Source organism: Macaca fascicularis, chromosome 12 (genome assembly GCF_037993035.2).
Source record: "Macaca fascicularis isolate 582-1 chromosome 12, T2T-MFA8v1.1".
NCBI lineage: Eukaryota > Metazoa > Chordata > Mammalia > Primates > Cercopithecidae > Macaca > Macaca fascicularis.
Window position 1 is genome coordinate 36,251,110 of NC_088386.1, and position 22,834 is coordinate 36,273,943.

A 22,834-nucleotide genomic window follows, 5' to 3' on the forward strand; every position below is an offset into this window, starting at 1 on the left:
ATATCACTTCACTACAGCCTGGGTGACAAAATGAGATTGTCTTTAAAAAAAAAAAAAAAACAGTAAAGAAAAATAAGTTAGGAAAGACAATGAACTTCTAAAAATAAGAGAATGTGGCCTGGCACAGTGGCTCAAGCCTGTAATCCCAACATTTTGAGAGGCTGAGGCGGGCAGATCACCTGGGGTCAAGAGTTCCAGACCAGCCTGGCCAACATGGTGAAACCCCGTCTCTGCTAAAATAATCCAAAAACAATTAGCCGGGCATGGTAGTGGGCACCTGTAATCCCAGCTACTCAGGGGGCTGAGGCAGGAGAATTGCTTGAACCCAGGAGATGAAAGTTACAGTGAGCCAACATGGTGCCACTGCACACCAGCCTGGGTGACAGAGTGAGACTCCATCTCAAAAAATAGAGAAATAAATAAAAGAATGTGAGGGGTTATATAGCCTTGATAATAGCAAAAATACGTGAAAAAAAAGGACTTTCTGGGTCTGGGGCTGTATATTTTAATAAAATTGCAAAAATAGCCATATATAAGTATTATATTTAATAGTTCAGATAAATATTCAGATATATATAGAGATAACTATATTTTTTATAAACAATAAAATTAATATATTTCAACAATTAATGTTAAACACTAACCATATACATTTCCTGTATCTTTTGTTTAGTCTCTAAGAAGAAATTAATAGTGAAGCAGAGAAAAAGTAAAAAATAATGAAATGAATTATTATTTACAATAAGGGTCTTTTTCTGTTAAATTTAAAATAGAAAAATATAGTAAAATTAAAAAGTAATAATTTATGTAACAAATTTATGTTTTATTTTTAAATTTTTGTTATCTATCAAATTATAAATACCAGCTTGGCTTAATAATTTATAATGATATGGATGTTGAAACCTCATGCCCCAAATCTCTAGTGGAGCTAAAAAGTACCCTTGACTAACAAGAAGTCTCAATTCTCCAGTGATCTTTGTCAAAAATGATATATTAAGTCACTAATTGTACTTTGAAATCCAAATAGGTAGTAATGTTAACACCTTAAAGAGTCCTAAATTGGTCATATTTCATACTAATGAAGCTTTTACGCTACCCGCAGTAATTCTGTTAATGGGATTGTCTTTAATACAGATGCCTTTATCAGCATATTCTAGTAAAAATGGTATTTTCACTGCTTAAATTTTAACTTTATTCATATTATACCATTGATTTCTAAGTGCTAGAGGTCCTTGTTCATTTGGCAATACTTTCATAGAGCATAGAACACCCAATTATACCTATAGAATCAAATCTTTAAAAGATGAGGAAAATCTTGTTAACAAGGGTAAAGTACGCTGAGAATCATATACTAAATGTTTCCCCCTACAAACTTCATTGGAATTATATCTAGAAAATTTGACATATTAATTTACAGCTTAAAACAAAGCATATGCTTGTTCACCGTTTGGAAAAGTGAGTAATTTTTTTAAAATACTTTGTTTGGAAATTCTCTCTCTCTCACTCTCTTGCATACCCTCCCCCTCTCTCTCATATTTTCTAATGTTATGTTTTCAGATACAGTCTCATATATATGTGTTATGCACTAAGATTTACAATAGTACTGTGAGTTTTTACACATAAGTATATTCTATGGAGATCTGAGAAAATGCCTCAATGTTTTATTTACTGAGTAGCAGTATTTTATCTCAATTACATAATCTATTTCCCATGACTTGAATGTCAGTATAATTATTATTTTGATACAGAAAAATTTCATTACTGAATTGCTAGTGAAAAATATCCTTGTTTATTATTGTGGACATGACCCCAAAAATTCAGAGAACACATAGCTAACCGCTTGGGTATAATACACATTCTCAGGTTATACATGTAGGTTTATGTATGTATATTCATTCTCTTGGGTGCAAGTACATTCTGTATATATGAATTGACAAACGTTCATAAATTCTCAACAATGAAAGGAACCCAACAAATACTTTAGATAAATGTTTAAAGCAATTTTTTCTTCTAAAGTTATTAATTTTTATGAATAAGTAATATGTTTTCTTCTGCCTGGGGCAAGTAAAGATTCCAAACCAATGTGACCCATTGCCTGCACAGGGAAGGCAAACCCTAATCTGATCTCTATTTTATCTCCTGATGTGCAGACAGTGCTCTCAATTGGTATGTCCAATAAATTCTGCTTGCTTGATGGTCATCACCTATCTTCAGAAATAGCAGTCTCCTTGGTTTTCTATTTTACCCCTACTCTTCTCTGCTTTGGTCGACATACCCCAAATCCTTCAGATGAAAATCCCTTTCTTAGCGTTCAAAATCATTCTGGAAAATTTTTCCTAAGAAAAGTATGTGAAGCTAAGGATTTTCATGGAAGAGACTAATGTATGAAAGTAGAGCACCTTTTTTTGGGGGGGGGGGAGTTGTTTTTGTTGTTGTTGTTTTAAGAAAGAGAATTCTGCTAATGTCATGGATTATGAAGCAAAAAGTAAGAAAGGACTAGCAGATGTGGGGCTGTACTGGCTGCCATCTCTAATCCAATTGCCACTTGGGCAGTGTGACAAGTCTACCTATGTAAACCATCTGTTACTTCTCTCACTCCATTTCACTGCACACAATTTGGACAAGCAAAAACAAAAATGCAGAATGCTTAGAGCCAAACAATGCAGTGCTTTTGGATATGGAATTCTTTTGTTGATGTAGTCCCTTTGAAGGCCCCTAGTTCATTCAGATTCTGGGCTTAAATATACATTGTATATATTTTGCCAGGATATATTTTTTTATTCTTGTATTTTTTTAGTCAAGAACAGGATAAGACCTCTTTGAAGACCTGACAAATTAAGACTCCTAAGGCAGGTTTGCTAATGCTTTCAAAGCTCATTATGCACCTACGTTAAAGGCATTTCTCCTACAGTAGTAAGCAACATTTTCCTTTTTTCTTTTTTATTAGAAGCAAGAATAGAAACCTTCTATTGTTGAATTCAGGAGCTAGTATGAAAAAGAGCACATATGTATTCAAAACCTGGCACAAATTCATTAGTGTGACTTACCTTGCTGTGCTTCTTTATCATATACTTTCATATGAACTACCCCGGATGTTTTATTCCGTAGGATGGTGGGGTTTCTTCCGTCTCTTTTGCTGCAGGTTCCCAGCTGAGCTAAGTTTTGGTCTGCCCACCACAGTTTCTTATCTAGTAAAAGAAAAGATATTATTTAAAGGAAAGTAAAATTTTCTTATTAAATAATAATAAATAGTTACTAAACTATAATACTTTCTGATTTCTTTTGTTATATTTCCAAACTCTGTTTCTAAGGGTAACAGTAAAATCACTGTTACATTTAAAAATGCAGCTCTGGCCGGGCGCGGTGGCTCACGCCTGTAATCCCAGCACTTTGGGAGGCCGAGGCGGGCGGATCACAAGGTCAGGAGATCGAGACCACGGTGAAACCCCGTCTCTACTAAAAATACAAAAAATTAGCCGGGCGCGGTGGCGGGCGCCTGTAGTCCCAGCTACTCAGGAGGCTGAGGCAGGAGAATGGCGTAAAAACCCAGGAGGCGGAGCTTGCAGTGAGCCGAGATCGCGCCACTGCACTCCAGCCTGGGTGACAGAGCGAGACTCCATCTCAAAAAACAAAACAAAAAAAAAAAAAACATGCAGCTCGTAGTGACGTTTTATTGTTCAAACTTTCCTCCTCCTCTACAGTTAGATTCAATTTAATTTTTCTTTTTCTTAGAAAAGAATATATAATATTCTTATATTATATTTTACATAATATGTAAGTATAAAGATATAAACAAAAACATATTTTAAATTAATATAAAATCGGCTTTTATTATTTACATACTTAAACATGATCATGTAGTTTTGTACTATACGTATTTGTAAATAAATGGCAAAATCTAACAATAGCTAAACAACAATTTTAAAATATACATTGTTCTCTAACCTATTTATTAAAACTGTGTAAGTTTATATTTTTATTTTATTATTTTATTTATTTATTTACTTATTTAATTAATTGATTTTTTTTGAGACAGAGTCTCACTCTGTCGCCCAGGATGGAGAAGAGTGGCGAGATCTCGGCTCACTGCAAGCTCCGCCTCGCGGGTTCACGCCATTCTCCTGCCTCAGCCTCCCGAGTAGCTGGGACTACAGGCGCCCGCCACCTTGCCCGGCTAATTTTTTGTATTTTTAGTAGAGACGGGATTTCACTGTGTTAGCCAGGATGGTCTCGATCTCCTGACCTTGTGATCCGCCCACCTCGGCCTCCCAAAGTGCTGGGATTACAGGCGTGAACCACTGCGCCCGGCCAAAAGTGTGTAAGCTTTTAATCATTTGTGCTCTCCGTTACTGGTCTCTTCACAATTGTTAACCTTCTCTATTTCTCCTAGTGACCCTTTCTCCCAAATTGTATTAATTTATAGTTACCACCTACTGAATGTTCATTTGATATCAGAAAATCTACAATGTCTCACGGATTAAAAAAAAAAAAAAGAAAAAAAATAGAGCTCTCCCCCTCATATTGTATTATTTCAAATTGTGAAAGCAAAACTGTAAGCAAACTATTATCGTTCCATTTTATAAAGCATCTGAGACTCTATGAAGATTAAGTAACTTAATCAAAGTTACATACTTGGTCTCCCTATCTGCAAAACATGTGTTCTTTCCAAGACTCCATGAGAACATCGAAAATATTTAAGGCAATGCGGGAATTTAAAATGAAGTTATAATGTAAAAGGATTTGAATGATGTAGACTTATCAATAAGAAAAGAATTAATAGCCACAAATTGAGACCACAAATCAATTTCTACCTAGAAGTTGAAATAAGGTTATTTAACTCTATTTGGGCAATGAAATAAAGATATTTTTATATGTAATGCTACCTCCATCTCCTTAGCTCTTTGCCCTTAGTTCACAGAGGGCTGACAGCGGATAAAATGTCTCAAATAAGTAGCCACAGCTCTTTAGTAAGATACTCAGTGAAGAGGTTTTGAATATTAAAGCTGGTGCCATGCAACACAGTTCTCTTCATTCTGGCATTCACGGGAATCAAATCCTGACCCCCAGGTCCCTCCTAAAATAAACCTGCAAGTTACGGTATCCAATGCCTTGCAGAGCTCCTCTCAAGGAAGGTGCCAAGTGAAAAGACTTCTACTCTCATAAAGGTAAAAGACATCCATGAAAGATACACAGTCCTTCTTTGTTAAACATCATAGGAAATCAAGGCTCTCCAGCTCAATGGGAAAAACTAGCACAATGAAAAATAAACACAATGAAAAATAAGATAAACACAGGTGCACAAATAATAATTTAGAAAAAATCTTATTTTTTAAAATTACCTAATATCTGATTAACATACGCAAGAGATTCTAGTACATACGCCACTCAAGAAGATAAAAGATGCTGTAAAAAATGAGCAATTACAAAAGAAGAGTCTTTAGAGATTAAAAAATCTACTAAAAAGTATTTTTCAATAGAATCATCAGAAAATATGGTGGAGGCAACCTTCCAAAATATAGAGAAAAAAGACCAAAGAAACCTCAGAAAATAATAGGGAAAAAAAAAAAAGTAGAATATTTGTTTTAAAAACCCAGTAGCCAGTAGCATTAAACTGTACAGGAATCACTGAATTCACTATTGCCATACACTCACAGGGGGGGGAAAAAAAAAAAACAATGCCAGTTTTACTTAAAAGTTACCTTAATTGATCGATAAAAAGTATTAATTTTATTAAAGCTAGGACATGACATTTGAATATTGTGTCATAAAATGAAAAGTGCGTAAGGCCCTTCTGCTGCATACCAATATACGATTGCCTGGAGGGAATGTCTTATGAGATTGCTTGAGCTGCAAAAAGAATTAGCTACTTTTTTCATAGAACATCATTTTATCTTTGAAGAATGACTGACAGACTATGGTTATTCAGAGTTAAATATTGAAAAGATGTTTACTCAAAAATGAATGAAATATAAAAAGCTGTCATATAAGAAAACTGAGATAATTTATTTTCAATGATAAAATTAAAGCTTTCAAATGAAGATTAGAGTGTTGGGAAACTTCTATCAATACCATAAGTTTGACAGTTTCCTAATACCTAAAAATTTTTCTAATGAGATTTCTGGCAATATTCATGAATGTATTTTTTTTTGATATGGTATAATGAAATATGTCTACACTGGGAAGATATACATAACTGAAGGAAGCAATGTTTTTCAAATGAACACCACAAGCAAAGTCAAAATCATGCATAGTAAATGATTAATTTGTAGTGAAAGTTAGTCCAATAAATTATATACGAGAGGAAATAAAAATTTAATGATATGCTCTTTGCTATTCACCTTTAAGAAACTAACATTTGTTGAGTTTTGGTGTAGTTTTAAAAGAAGAATGTTCACGATCATCTGAAAAAGCTTTTAAAATAATCCTCTCTATTCTAATGGCATATATATGAACCCACACAACATCTCCTGAAGCAGATATGAAAATTCAGCTATATTATATTAAGATATTCAGAAAATTTGCAAAATGTAGACCATTGCCACTCTCCTAATTGTTTTAAGAAAATATAATTATTAACATTAAAAATATAACATACAAACCTTAATGTTTATTTTGTAATGTTTCAGTGAATTTATAATAAATATATTTTTTTAATTTTATCAGGTTTAATATCTAATATTGTTATGTATAACCCAAATCTAAAAAACTCTTAGGGATCTCAATAGTTTTTAAGACTATAAAATGGTCCTGCAACCAAAAAGTTTGAGGATGACAGTTTCAAGTGATTCACCAGCAAAAAGAATAGAAAAAATGAATATATGCATGTAACATTTCAGAACACTGTGCTTAAAAAGAAAAATCTTTTTTAAAAGTTTGGAGATAAGAAAAAGGTAAGTCACTTATAAAGGATTACCCAGTCCTTCTTTGCTAACTATCATACTAGACTTCTCTTCACCATTGCTAGAAACAAGAAAACATTGAAGCAATGCCTGGGAAATTCTTAGGGGAAATTACAATCTAGGTAGAACTGTATAGTAAACTATTAATTAAGCGTAAGAAGTGTGGCTGGGCATGGTGGCTCACGCCTGTAATCCCAGCACTTTGGGAGGCCGAAGCGGGTGGATCACAAGGTCAGGAGTTTGAGACCAGCCTGACCAACATGGTGAAAACCCGTCTCTACTAAAAATACAGAAATTATTGGGCGTGGTTATGTACGCCTATAATCCCAGCTACTCAGGAGGCTGAGTCAGGAGAATCGCTTGAACCCAGGAGTCAGAGGTTGTAGTGAGCCGAGATCGTGCCACTGCACTCCAGCCCAGGTAACAGAGCGAGACTCCATCTCAAAAAAAAAAAAAAAAAGGGTGTGTGTGTGTTTGTCTCTCTGTGAGTGTGTGTGTGTGTAGCAGTGCAGAGGGGAGACAAATATCATAAATTTACCTCCCATGAACTCTTTCTTAAACAGAAACTGAAAGTTAAGCTGGAACAAAATGAGAAAATAAGTCAAGATAATGAGAAGGAGTCTAAAAAACAGGAAACTTAACAAAGCCAGATGGCAAAGGAAAGCCCCAGAATAAATGCTATGAGGCAAACATAAAAAGCTGTCTATATTGGATCATGAGAATAGAAGACTCTGGGAGTAGGAACTCCAGGAAAAGAGAAAGAAAAAAAGGAAGGAAGAAGAAAGAAAGAAATGAAAACAGAAAGGGAGGAAGGAAGGAAAGAAAGTAGTACAACTACAACTAATAATAGACAGCTATAAGAGATTTGTCCCTGAGAAGCAGGAGTGGGTTTAGAAAGATTAGAGTAGGACACATTGCTATTGATAATTGATAAGAATTTCCTCTGTATTATTTTTTCTGTTATTATGTGTATATTACTTCAGAAATAAAATTTATAAACATATTAAAGCATAAATTATGGACAAAATTAAAAAATTAACAACAGGAATTTACCTGAAGTGCAGAATTGAGGGCCTACTGAGCTGGCTGTCTGACTAAAGAAAAAGGCCATAGTTAAAGTCCAAATCAAAATGTGTTCCATTTCTGTCTCCTAGGCCAAAGGCCCTCACCATGGGGACATGGGTGATTGAGTGAGGCTAAGACTATAACACTGAAGCACAGGGGTGTTTTTATTTGGACCACCCCTAACTGAATGTTAGGGAAATGAAGACATTCCCTCCTTACTCACCCACTCAGACCCAATGTGTCTTGAACAGAAACTACATACATTAAAGCTAAAGAGAGCTATGGGGGTAGATGATTCTCCAAGATGTTTCTCTCTGCAAATTATCACATTCAGTCAGCTAAGTAATTTATTATGGGCTTTGGTTATATTCATTTAAAACTGAACATTTGAACACATCTCTATGGCAAGATAATAAAAAAAAAATGTTTCTGATTGCATTATTTTTATTGCTAGAGGAGACTAGAGACAAGACTTTTAAAAAATCTGTCTTCCTTGACCACCAGAAGGTAGCCAAACTGTGGCAGACACTGTGGTTGTTTACCCTACCTTGTGGCCCTGGAGAAAACTAATTTCCACAGGCAACATGTAAAATGCCAGACTCACCCTTTTTTGGCTCCCTAGGCAGTACAGATGTCTATGAAACCCAGTTCTGGATCATAGTTTTGGGTGGGTAGGGCTTCTAAGAGTAGCACAAAACCACCCTCCGTTCACACATAAAGTTTCTGAGCATGATCAGTTGGATCCTGATGGCATGGTACAGAGTCGGTAAATAAATGGGTAAAGGAGCAGACTACAAAGAACCACGGCCTTGAAGACCATGACCAAAGAAGCTTGTGCTCATCAAGGACCATTAGAACTCAGATAACAGGCATCTCAAGAATGACCAGTGTCAATCTAAGATCCCAATTGTCCTGGAAAAATTATTCTAGGTTGTTACAGTCATCTAAAACTTATCTTTCATCAGGCATAATTCTTGCTTAAGATTCTTCAAAGCCTCCTCATTATATACAGCTTCAAATTTTAAATTCTCTATCAGATTCTTAAAGCCTTACAAATCAAATTTATTCCACCTACTGAGACTCCTTTCCAATTCCAGTCTTATCATCTTACAATATTCATTAATCCATTGATTCAATTAATGTTGAGCATCTATTATTTGTAAAGTATGATTCCAGATGATGGAAAAATGACAGGAGACGAGTAGTAAGATCTCTGCCATTATAGACCTAATATTCTAGTAACAGAGACAGACATACATAAATAACCAAATAGAAAAGAAATAAGTGAAGACTGCTATTAGCGCTTGAAGGAAATAGTCATGGTTCAATTTTTATTTATGATGATTTCCATACATGTGTCTGCACATAACTCCACTATATCCACCTTTCGGTGCACGAGTATAACCGCATCCTAAGTATTTCACACTAGCACAGCCCACACTGATGCATCCTTCTCCCTCATTCTAAGGCTCCTCTACAGACAGATTCACATGATTTTATATTTAATGGTTGCTTTTCCTTATTGCTTCACTTGTACTAATTTTGACTCCTTATCCAGGGATGAAAGCTCTTGAGAACAAGGATCCTGTCTTGTAATTCTTTATATTCTTCACAGTGTTTTACATTCTTTTGAACTTTGTTTTTGACTGCATAATTATTACTTGGAATCACATCTGTTCATCTCACATTTTTTGTTGTTATTGTTTCCCACTGTTATTGACATGAAGATGTTACAATCTTCAGAAATTATTGAAACTCAAACACTGCTTGCTTAAGCTGTACAGAAGCAAGGAGCTAATATAGGGTAGGGGTTAAGCTGTGTATAAGTAATAATGAGTAAATCTACTTTATGGTTAGGGGCTAAATTGTAACTCCCACCCAAAATTTATATGCTGAATTCTTAAGTCCCAGGACTTCAGACTGAGACTGTATTCAGAGAGAGAGTCTTCAAAGAAGTATTTAATAATTAAGTTTAAATGAGGCCCCATTAGGAGGGACCTTAATCCAGTATGACTGGTTTTCTTATAGGAAGAGGACATTGGGACACAGATATGCACTGAGGAAAGGCCACGTGAAACCACAGGGAGAAGACAGTCATCTACAAATAAGGAGAGTGACCTTAGAAGAATCTAGCCCTGACAAAACCTTGATCTCAGACCTCTCTCCTCCAGAACTACTAGAAAATCAACTTCTGTTAAGTCATCCAGTCTGTGGGAATTTGTTATAGCAGTCCTAGCAAAATAATACATTCACTAACAGGGATATTAAAGCAATTAATGAAATATTTTAATATTCATATGTTAAATATGTTAATATTAATAATTAACGTAAATATAAATTGACCCTACCATACAGTCTCCAAAATCTTCTCCAAAAGAGAGAGAAAGAAAAGAAGGAAAATGATATTTACCAAGCACTTACTAAGTTCCAGGCCCTTTGCAAGTCTCCAAATTCAGTAAATACAATTGTCTTATTTCATTGTCATAAAAGCAATATGATGTGTTAACACACACTCTGTTAAAAATAAGCAAATGGAAAAGCAAAAGGTGGCCTTCCTGAAGGTCACACAGCAGGAGTGTGGCGTTAACTCCCAGTCGGCATTACTTGAATTTCAATGCTCTTTCCACTACATTGCCCTCTCTATTCGTAAAATAGTCTCCCACTGAACCTAATAACACTATACTACTCAATGCAAACATAACTTGATTAATATAAATTGAATTATAGTTTCAACCCAAATTAAAGGCAGTTGCAATACATATTTCAATTGTATTTTGGAATTATAATTATTAAATTTTGATAACGCTTTACCTCTTAAGATGTATCATTAAATAACTTATTTTTGAAATATTCAGAATATGTATTTTTACTGCCCTATGCCAGAATTGTTGAGATCCATGATTTAAAATTAGATTTTTCTCAAAAATCAGCCCTTCATGTTTAAAATAGAAAATATTCCTAGTTACATTTGAATTTCAGATAAATGAAGAATAATTTATTAAGATATACCCCCCAAAAAATCTGTTATTTATTTGGAATTAAATTTTAACTGGGTGTCTTGTATTTTATCTGGCCAGTTTTATCTCTTCTCTCTCCTGGCAAACCAAAATTTATAAGAAAACAATGAAAAATTCATAAGGCTACACATATGAAGAATAGGAGAGAAGCCTATGGCAATAAAAAACAGAAGTAGATTGAAAGTAAATTATAATTGGTCATGATTTAATCAATAAAATTAAAGTCTAGACCTGCAATAGGAGGTCAGATGCAAGTTAATTTGTACTGCAGAAGCTCAGACTAGATTAGAAATTGTGGGCCTTAAAATGTCTAAAAATAGGGAGATAGATGCAATTGAAAATAGGAGGATCACTTCAGTCTATTAAAAAAATGGTTAGAACCCAGAGTACACTGCCAAGGGAGTGCCTTTCCTCAAGTCTGGTGAAAGATTAGAAATTCACCCAAAAGGATTACCGAAAAGGACACTGAGAAGAAGGATTAAGCGATGATCTACTTTAGAAGTTCTCAAATTTCAGCCTGAATTAGAATTACCTGGAGCGCTACTTAAATCATAGATTGCTGGGCCCCACTGCAGACTGTATGATTCAGTAGTTCAAGGGTGGGGCCCAAAATTTTACATTTATGAAAAGTTCTCGGGTGATGCAGATGTGCTGCTGGCCGGGTAGGTCTTCACCTGAGACAAACATTAGCATCAGCTGGAAGACCTTTTTAAAAATGTCTGGGTGCCACCCCTAGAGATTGTCACTGAATTGTTTTGGCCTATGTCATGAACATGAGACTTTTTCAAATTTCCCACTATCATGTGCAAATAGGGTTAAGAACCGCAGACCTAACTGGTAAATTAGACCTCAGACCCCTACCTCAACTTTTGGGGAGGCTGACATCCAGGTTTCTATGCCCCATGTGAGATATTAAAAGGTTTCCCCCGTTGGGGGAATCTGTCTAGACCGATGCTCTGAAGAAAGAGATAATTGGAGGATTCTGCTTCCTCACATACACACACAAAAGGCTCGGTGCAGCTATTTTTAAAGATGTTTATCATTACATAAGGTCTGCTGCTTGAACTCAGAATTTCTGATGATCTTTAGAAAGACGAAGATACAGCCCAGAAGCACCAGACAATTAAAGAATGACTACATCATGAGCAAGAAATGAAATTAAATAAACCGAAAAAAAAAGAAGAAACAGAAGCAGCTGCAAAAATAGAAAACAACAGAGAATAAAATGAAAACAAATAAATATCCCCAGAGAGATTACAGAAATGATATACATGAAGCAAGAGGAGGTTATAATGAAGAAAAGGTTAAAAAAAATTTGAACTGTGAGAAATTAAAAGGAGTACAGGTGAATTTAAAATGTTGATAGAAAGTTTAAAGTTGAAAAAAATCCTCAAGGAAATATTATTTAAGGAAGGAAATAAACAGAAAATGAAAGTTCACCCTCTAAGTGATATGACCTTAAGAGATTATTGTAAAACAAATAAAAGAAACATTTAAAAAATAATCTGACATTATTTTTCAGAATTGAAAGACGTCAGTTTTTAGATTGAAACTGCCAAATAAGTTCCCAGCAAAACAGACACATGTTGTCATGAAATGCCGGAATAAAGGGGAAAAAAAAAATTCTACAAGTTTCTAGAGTGAAAGAGTAATGATCAAAAGACATAATAGTATGGTAGCACTGGACTTCTCAACTGCGACTTATTATTGAGAAGACGAGAATGTCTGAAAAGATTTGATACGAAATTATTTTCCATCTGGATTTCCATACTCAGTTAATGAAATGTAAACATAAAAGACAGCATTGTCTTGATAAATTTGCTTCACAAGCACCTTTCTCAGAAAGCTGCTGGAAGCTGTACTTCACTAAATCAAAGGAGTAAACTGGAAAAAGTATATGATATATAGGAAATTGAGAGAGAGGCAAAAGAGAACCTTCCAGCGTGACAATGATTAGAGACCGAAGCAGGACAGCAGCAAATCTAGAGCGCAAGCTGCCACATGGAAGCAGGAAATCAGAGAACTTCAAGAAAAATGCAAGTTGAGGGGTCAGCCATATCTTGAGATTCCATAGTATCAAGTCAAATAATATCTACAACTTTTAAAAAATCAATATATTTTTTAGAATATCAAAATCAGTATCACCCATATCAAAAGGTACCCTGGGAATTTGGGAAGGGTGGGGAGTGTTCTCACTTGCGACTTCACTAACTATCCCCTATGTCACCCCAACAGCTCCCAAATCTCAATGTTATCCCTAAATATCCTCCTCATGTATTTAACTGTAGAGTAGGCATTTCTACCTAAATACAACAAAGTCACCTCAACTTTACATTACCAAAATAAAATTTATTTTTCTCAATCATGAGTCTTTCCCAGCAGACTTTTCTCAGCGAATGGTACCCACTCAGTCATCACAGGCAAGGCCAGACAGTCATCGTTTCTTCCCTCCCCACCTCCATTGCTTCTCCTAGACCCTGATCTAAACTGCCCACTTAACTGTTTGTCCTCATTGTCTCAGGACAGCTTTACTTCCTCATCTTCCTCATAGAAACTGCTTAGCTCAGGGTCTCATCACTTCTCATTCTCCCGACTGCCATTGCTGAGGGAACACTGGAGCCATCATTCTAAAATGCAAACGTGAGCATGGCCCTCTGCTGCTTAAAACTCTCCAATGGTTTCCCCCCCTCAAAGGCATGGCACAAAGGCCATCCATGATTAGCTGTCTGCTTAATTTTCCATCTCCAGATCTGTGACTGCCCAAAATGCTCTGTGTTCCAGGAATATTGAATTGCAGTCAACTTCCAATTTTCCAGGGATAGACTAACCATGTTATGGCAAAACATGGAAGAAAATAACCAAAAGGCAACATATTTATAAGGGAAAATAATTAAAACTATTGTGAACAAGAGAAATATCTACATATCAGAATGAATTTATTATTTATAATTATGTAGGAGCCATTACATTTTTACACTGTACCTACTGCAAATCAGGAACGCCCCTCCACCTGGACAATCAGAGGTGGCTGGCTATGTTTGCTTACAGCAGTCTGTTAGTCTATTAGCTTCTCTTCTGTGTGGGAGCAGCTCTCTGCAGTTTGTCTGAAGCTCTGTGCAAAAATCTCTTTCTTGTGGCAGTGGCAGAATAGAAGTCTCTTTTCCATGCCTTTTCTCAAGATTTTTTTCTTTTTTTTTTTTCTTAAGCAGAGAATTTGGAGGACAATGAAGGTAAGATGGAGAGCATTGAAGAACAAAGCCCAGAATTTGCTTTCAAGCTTTTGTGGCCTTGAACTGACAGATATGGCCCGAAACTCTTTCCATGCATTGTTATATTGACAGACTTTCCTCATGGAGAGCTGAGGGGGCAGTCTGGGGTTACACAGAGAAAAACTGGAGAATGGCAGGTAATTTAATTTCCCAGGTGATGGCTTGACTGTTGCCAGCTAACTAATATTTGTGCAATGTGAAGGGGAGAATGACAGTGAGCGCGAGGAGTTAGCTGACAAACACAAGGCAGCTCTGAATGACTGCTTGCTGGGATATTTAGAAAATAAAATGTAGAGTTCATTCAATGAAAACCGATGTTACCTAAAATTATTTTCATTTGAAAAAGGAAGAAGAGGAAGAGTAGGAGGGGGAAGAGGAGGGAAATAACTACTCAGCTAACACAGCAAACTATTTAAACATTTTAATTTAATTCATTTGTATTAAATATCCATCTTAAATCACAAATGGGGATTAAGTGGGTCTGAACCACATTTTATCCGTGCTCGCCTCCTATTTTCCACTACCAGGTAATGGGTTAATATAGAGTTGATAGTATTTCTAGTTTCCAAAAGGATAAATCCGAAACATCTCTGTGCCATTTTGTGGTGGCCTCAATTTACTTCTTCCATCTGGAATCTTTCCCTCCAGTGCTACTCCCTCCACTCACTTCTACTCCCATTATCTGAATAATGGACACATACTTCCAGATTCGGCTCAAATGGTATCATTATTTGGAAAGTTTACTAGTCTCCAAGAGGTAGAAGGATTCACCTGATCCCTTATGGGTTTGTGGTCTGTGTATAATTATATCATAGCATTCATAGTCTTATAGGACTTTATTTATTTACATGTGTATCTTCTTGGTTAAATCATAAGATTTTTTTTTTTTTTTTTTTTTTGGAGACAGGTTCTCATTCTGTCATTCAGGCCAGAATGAAGTAGACCAATCAGGGCTCACTGTAGCCTCCACCTCCTGAGATCAAGCAATTCTCCTAGCTCAGCCTCCTGAATAGCGAGGACTACCGGCAGGTACCACCCTGCCCAGATAATTTATTTTTTTTGTGTGGGGTCAGGGTTTCATTATATTGCTCAGGCTTGTTTTGAACTCATGGCCTCAAGTGATCTTCCTGCCTTGGCCTTCCAAAAAGATGCAATTACAAGTGTGCAGCCACCAACCTTGACCTAAAACATAAGATTCTTCAGGGCAGGAGATAGGCCTTTATTAATTCTTTTATCTTCCACTCACTCTCCAAAATCAGGCACATGGGTGATTTTCAAGGTTGGTTGAAAGTTACATTAGGTAAGGTAATGCAGTTTGGAAGCACACAAACCTGGTGTGAAAATTGTCTGTGACACTTACTCTCTGGATGATCTTAAGTTACTTGGACTTTTTTTTTTTTTTTTTTTGAGACAGAGTCTCGCTCTGTCGCCCAGGCTGGAGTGCAGTGGCCGGATCTCAGCTCATTGCAAACTCCGCCTCCTGGGTTTACGCCATTCTCCTGCCTCCGCCTCCCAAGTGGCTGGGACTACAGGCGCCCGCCACCTTGCCCGGATAGTTTTTTTTTTTGTATTTTTTAGTAGAGACGGGGTTTCACCGGATTAGCCAGGATGGACTCGATCTCCTGACCTCGTGATCCGCCCGTCTCGGCCTCCCAAAGTGCTGGGATTACAGGCTTGAGCCACTGCGCCCGGCCTTCTTGGACTTTAATAATAGTCCCCTAATACGTAAAAAGAAACATTCCACCATATTAATTCAATATGTAAATTATTTAGCCAAATGGTTCAAATGGTAAGGACAATAATTGGTAGCTATATGGAATAAACAAATGCATGAGTCAACAACAACAAAAAAAGAAAACTTACATATAACTATACTGATTCTGCTACATAAATAACTCAGAAAAATATTTCCACCCACTATCAATGAGAATGTGTGTGGAATTATTTATCAGAATCATGGATGGATTTGCACAACTTTTCTATAATTTTACACCACTTCTCTTTTGTCTAGAGACATAAATTTTCATGGAGGCTGGTTGAGACTAATAGCGTAATTACTGTTGGTGGCAAAAAATAAATAAATAAATTAACTGTAGTAACCACTTGCAAGGTCTTATGGCCATTCTTGTAATGCAGTGGTCTCCAGTTTTACACAAAATGATATTAGAGTAGGGGCAATAAAATATTAGAACCTCTCTATTTGTATAACAGCTGAGATTAAGAATGTTAAAAAAATTAATCTTTATTTGACATTTACATATGCTCAGTTTAGGAAAGTAATGAATTATTTATCTCTTTGCTAAGAGGGCTCTGCTTAAGCAAAGTCTAAAGAGGGTTAGATTAGGTGATAACCCTCCCTGTTAAAGACTTTATTGCATCCCCACAAAATGTGTATACTGAAGCTCTATCCTCAATGTGACTGTATTTGGAGATTGAGTCTTAGATAATTAAGTTGAATGAGGTTATATGGGTGGATCCTAATCCAACAGGAAAGATATCCTTCTAAGAAAAAGAGACCATAGGGATGTGTGTCCGGAGCTGCACGCCCCGGCCATAGTGAATAATAATTGAGGATTAAACGCCTGAGCTATATTCATTTCCACCCCACACCTTCTCCCTATCTTTGCCTTTTTTCCCCTGTACTAATACCTCATTAAAGATGGCGCTCTCCCTGCTTCTTCTTCACTCACTTTTCCCGTGCCCGGGAAAATTGTTACTTAGTAGCGCAAGCGCAACAGGACCTCCGACCGGAGAAACTGAAACTAACCTGGCCACGCCCTCGGCAATGAGATCATTTCCGCCCTAGCCCAACCCCTTCCCTTCCAAGTGTATATAAGGCAGTGCATTACCGCCATTAAACCAGACTTGATCAGAGCACTGTCTTGTCTCCATTTCTCATGTCTCTTATTCCCCAAATTCCCACCCCCTCCTCCAGGGCCTGCTCTGACTATCCCGCCGGCCGGGATAGATGTGCACACAGAAAAGACTGTAAGGACACAGCAAAAAGGTGCCCATTTGCTAGCCATGGAGACCTCAGAAGAAACCAACCAACACCTTGATTTTGGCTTTCTAAGCCTCCAGAGCTGTGAAAAATAATGTCTATTGTTTAAGATACCCAGGCTGCGGTATTCTGTTATGGCAGCCCTAGGAGAGTAACATACTCCCCCATATCAACTTACTTATTCAGGGCAGGATAAAGTACTGTAGAAAATATTAACAAGAGTCTGAGACATTTTTGAGGTCCAGTCTGAGAAGCAAAATGGGAGCCACTGAGAGAAAATTCACCCTACATTGAAGTAGGAGTGTGAATATTACCTTAACAATATAATCCAATTACCTACCTCCAAATTACTTACCTGGGTCTTGGTGCCTTCCATTGCCCCTGGTACTGCACTAGTTCAAGCTATCATAGTCTCTCCCATGAACTCCTAAAGTTCTCCCACACAGTACAATTGTCACACAATGCTGAGTACTCCTTTATAATCTAAACTAGGTTCTATAACTCCTCTGTTTAAACCTTCAATTGGCTATGAAAGTGAAGCACTAAGGTTTTACTATAGTGTGTACGTTGTTCAGGACTTTTCTCCCTTGACCCTCCTCTTTTCTGAATGAAGCTCCTGTCCCTCTAGCTACACCAGCTGGGACATGCCAAGCACGATCTAGCTTTAAGGACTTTTTATTTGCTATTTTATCTGCTTGGTAAGCTCTTCCTTAGAAATTTTCACAAGGCTGATCTTTCTTGTCATCCAGGTCTATGCTCAAATAGTACCTTCTCAGAAAAAGTCTTTGGGAAGCTATCTTATTTTATTTCACACCGTTTTTCTCTATCTGACATTTTTGTAAATATTTATGCATTTACTATCTACCCCAACTAAATGCAAACTCCATGAAGGTGGGGATTTGAGTGGCCTTTTTCACCTCTATTTTCAGCTCCCTGCAAAGGTATAACATAGATATATAATCATGAATTACTGCTCAATATTCTGGTGGAAATTCTGGTCTGGAAAAAATTGGGGCTAATACTGAATACACCCCATATTTAGTTACTCTGGTGCCCAGGGCATGCTTTGGGCAAAAACAGCTATGTGTAAATGAGAGAGAGAGATAAATAATTGGAAAGCTGACCACCTAGAATTATTATCTGCTAGAGCCTGGGCAGCTGTTTCATGGATTTTTCTCTTTAGTTTCATTTTGATATCCTTAAGTAAGTGTGACACTGGAGAACTGAACTTCCTCACTTTTTCCTTAAGTACCAATAGCGCTTTGAGCTGCTGACATTGAGTTTCAGCAGTAAACCCGGAGCAGCCTTGTACTGCTCGTTCGGTGTCAGCCTTGGTAAACGGGGACATTTCTGAGGTTGGGTTCAAGTCTTCTCCTAAGTAATGAGGCCTGTCTGGAAGAGGGAGCACCTGAAGGTCAGGGATTAAGATTTCCTTCAGGATGTAGCCTTGGTTTCCTCTTGGAGATTGTAAACAATGGGAAGATCAATTTTAAATCAAAGTAAGCAATTTTAATCACCCTGCAAAATATCTGAGGCAAGTTATCTTAAGAAAAGATTGGGCCAAGATAATGGCTCACACCTGTAATCCCAGCACTTTGGGAGGCCAAGACAGAAGGATCACTTGATCCCAGAACTTTGAGACCAGCCTAGGCAAAATAGCAAGAACCTGTCTCTACAAAAAATTTTAAAAATTAGCTTGGCTTGGCCGAGAATGGTGGTTCATGCCTGTAATCCCAGCACTTTGGGAGGCCAAGGCAGGCAGATCCTGAGGTCAAGAGATCGAGAACATCCTGGCCAACATGGTGAAACCCTGTCTCTACTAAAAATACAAAAATTAGCTGGGCATGGTGGCGCATGCCTGTAGTCCCAGCTACTCGGAAGGCTGAGGCAGGAGAATCGTTTGAACCCAGGAGGCAGAGGTTGCAGTGAGCCGAGATTGTACCACTGCACTCCAGCCTGGTGACAGATTGAGACTCTGTCTAAAAACAAACAAACAACAGCTGGGCTTGGTGGTGTACCCCCGTAATCTAAGCTACTCAGGAGACTGAGGTGAGAGAATCACCTGAGCCCAGGGTGTTAAGGTTGAAGTGAGCCATGATCTCGCCACTGTACTCTAGCCTGGGTGACAGAGTGAGTCCCTATCTCTAAAGAAATTAAAAATTAAATTAAATTAAAAAGAAAAGATTGGACTTTCTGGCATTCTAGACAGGTTGTGACTTGGAATCAAAGTAATATGAATATTAATGAATATGATGTTTTGTCCTGATAGAATGGCAATCTCGGCACTCTCTGGTGACATTGCTTTAAGTTCAACCAAGTGCTATGTCTATATGTTTTAGTAATTTTTTTTAATAACTTCTAGCCATTTCTAAAGGGGGCAGAAGGAGCCATAATAGACAATGAGTCCACCAGAGCCAACTATTCATAAATTTTTACTGCTAAGTTTCTGAGAGCTGCCTTGTACCAGATTGTCTTGTATCAGACCTTCCAGGTCTGTCTCTATGAACATAGCCATTGAAGGGAATCAGGATGTGCCTCCCAAAATATGCCACTCTGATAAAAGAATTATTCTGAGCTGAAGGCAATTGAGAATCAACAAATGCAGGAAGAATTTTCTGCCTTCCTTTTTTCTACCTGAAAGTAGGGTGTAAATTTCCCTTTCTGAAGGTGGCGTAAATTTCCCTTGTATAGGAGTTCTCTCTCCCACACCAGGAAAAGGAGAATGACTCACTCCCTCACAGCAGGCACTGAGATGAGTGTGCATAAACAAACTTTCCTAAAATAACCCTTATCTTCCATTAATTCCCCCCATATATTTCCTGCTCGCTTTCCCACAGTGGTCATCCTTTGAAGCCCAAACCCCCTTTCCTTTGCTAAAATGATATTTAAGCCACAAGTCTCACTACTTCTTTGATATTTCCTTATTTTCTGTGAATTCTGTACACATAAAACATTAATAAATATCATATGCCTTTTCTCCTGTCAATCTATCCTTTGTTAGTTTAATTCATAGGCCACCAGATATTGAACCTAAGAGGGTAGAGGACAAGTTTTTCCTCCCTGACACCATTCTGTAATTTCCCATCTTAGATTTTGTTGACAATCCTGTTTTATCTTCGGGTCATATGTATTTTTATACAAGACACTTTTACTCATTATTTGAGATAACCAGAATAAGACATTCTGCTCCTGGTAACTAAATTCCATATATAATCGTGTCTAGAAAATATTAACCTCAGTAGACCTTGTTCTAAATATGCCTTTATTATTGTGTTCAGGTTTTGGTTTTCAGTTTTTGGAGGAATCCAAAAAATGGAAAACAGTCTTAGAAGATGACTGTCATGATGGAGAAGGTTCTGAAAATCATAACATTCTGAATTTAAAAAGAAATAAAAAGGAAAAAGAACCAGATGTTTCTCTAGATATTTCAAGTCTAACCAGGTATTTCAAGTGGAGAGAGAGTAAGGAAGAATAGGACTGCTTTCATTAAATGACAGAATATTTATAGTAACCCAGAGAGCAAAAGAGGATTGATGTAAAGCCTTAAAAATGTGTAAAATATTTGACCTAGAAATGCTAAATATATCATTGTGTCCAAGCTCTGAAAACACCTAGTTATATGAAACGTAGTTACAATATCTATAATTTCCAAAATAAAGGAAAATAAATGTGTATGTTTAGGTAATTATTTAAATAAAATATCTATAAGCATACAGTATAGTATTATGTAAACATTAAAATGACAGTGTAGAAATGTTCACTGACCTGAAAACCAATGATAATAACAAATTAAAAGTGAAGGCAGTTTATATATATTTTTTAAATGATATAAATTTTAGTCATTTTAAGTAAGGCTTTAAAGTTTTTTATTGTAGAATTATAATTCTACAATAAAAGTTTCTGATATCTTTAAATGTTAGTCTTTTGCCATTTTTTATAATTTAGTATATTAGCATTAATGTTACGTAACTTCAACTTTGATTTTGATTAAATCCTTTTACAGTGTGCTTCTTAAACAACTTTTTAAATATCAGATGAGAATATACAAACTAGCACTTTACTCTGGCTTGAGCACACTATACATTATTGCAATATTTTAAAAACTATTTCAAATGGCTGCTCTTAGATAATTTACTATTCTGTCATTATTATTAAAATATGAACATGTTGCTGTCACTACTACCCAACTCCTGACACTCCCAAATAAATAGTACTGTAAAATTTACTGACTAGAAATATCTGTGTGGGTATAAATGTAAATATATTACCAAGAAAAATGTTAACGTATGAATATTGTCACAAACGAATGATCTTTAGTGTTCTCATTTGCCACGTCCCTATCTTTCACAAATAATTTGATATGATATATTCACTTAAAAATAAAAACACACAAATCTTCCACATTATAGCTTATTTCATGGGAAAAAGTTGCCTATTTCAATAATCATTTACCAAAATATTATGTCATTGCAACTCAGTACTTTAAATTGGACAGTATACCGTATGCTAGCTAGGAGCGTACTCTTGAATCAGAAAATGAAAATAAAACTTTAGTTTATAAAATGAGTATCATCCTATAATCTTTTATTTTATAGTTTATTTCACCATGAATGTTATGTTTTACATGTAAATCATTAAATAAACAAAAACGTACCTGGCCTTTTTTAAAAAAACTCAAGAACATTATGTTATCACTTTATTGAACCCTTATGCTTATACCTCACAATCTACTAGATTTGTTCTCGGTATGTTAGAAATAAATCACAATATAATGTTTCTGAATAGGAAATATAATTCTGAATTTGCAGATACATACAATTCTCATTATATTTGGAATTTAAAGGTAGTCATTGATTTAAAAACTGTTTTAAAGATAGAGCAGTAAATTATTTGGAAATGTCATTTTAGTTATATGGATAATCACAATATATTTAATTTCCAAGAAAAGGAAAATAATTTAAATGTGAATATATAGGTAATTACTTAGCTAAAATATCAGACAGGCATACAGTGAAATACACCAAGTGTTCTTTAACTTTCACTAGATCTCTCATAAACAGAAATCTTCATAAAACATCTTGATAGTAAAATATAATGAGAAAAAAAATATGAAATGCCAATATTCAATTTGCATAAAAATGACTTGGAGGCATACTAGCTATTTAAAAAAACAAAAAAAACAAAAAACAAACAAACAAAAAAAACACATATATTTCAAGGGAGCTGTTCAGATGAACTTCCAAAGCATAGAATATGGTTAAATAACATTGAAATTTTACTCATGTGGTATTTGTTATAGTCACTTCTTCTTCTTTTTTTTTTTTTTTCTTTTTTTTGAGACGGAGTTTTGCTCTTATTGCCCAGACTGGAGTCTCGGCTCACCACAACCTCTGCCTCCCGGGCTCAAGCGATTCTCCTGCCTCAGCTTCCTGAGTAGCTGGGATTACAGGCATGTGCTACTATGCTTGGCTAATTTTGTATTTTTAGTAGAGACAGGGTTTCTCCATGTTGGTCAGGCTGGTCTCGAACTCCTGACCTCAGGTGATCCATCCACCCGTCTCAGCCTCCCAAAGTGCTGGGATT

The 22,834-nt window shown here is 36.3% G+C and overlaps 1 protein-coding gene across 3 annotated transcripts in view; it reads right to left on the reverse strand.

Moving 5' to 3' along the window:
* Nucleotides 1–22,834, reverse strand: part of LRP1B (LDL receptor related protein 1B) — a 1,954,889-nt gene that overhangs the window by 561,139 nt on the left and 1,370,916 nt on the right. For all 3 annotated transcript variants that reach the window (XR_012421093.1, XM_005573071.4, XM_015433154.3), the window contains exon 33: nucleotides 3,048–3,188. Coding sequence is in view for 2 of the 3 variants with exons in the window: in XM_005573071.4 (XP_005573128.4) it covers nucleotides 3,048–3,188 (141 nt within the window). In the remaining variant the exon portion in view is untranslated. The remainder of the gene's footprint in view (nucleotides 1–3,047; nucleotides 3,189–22,834) is intronic.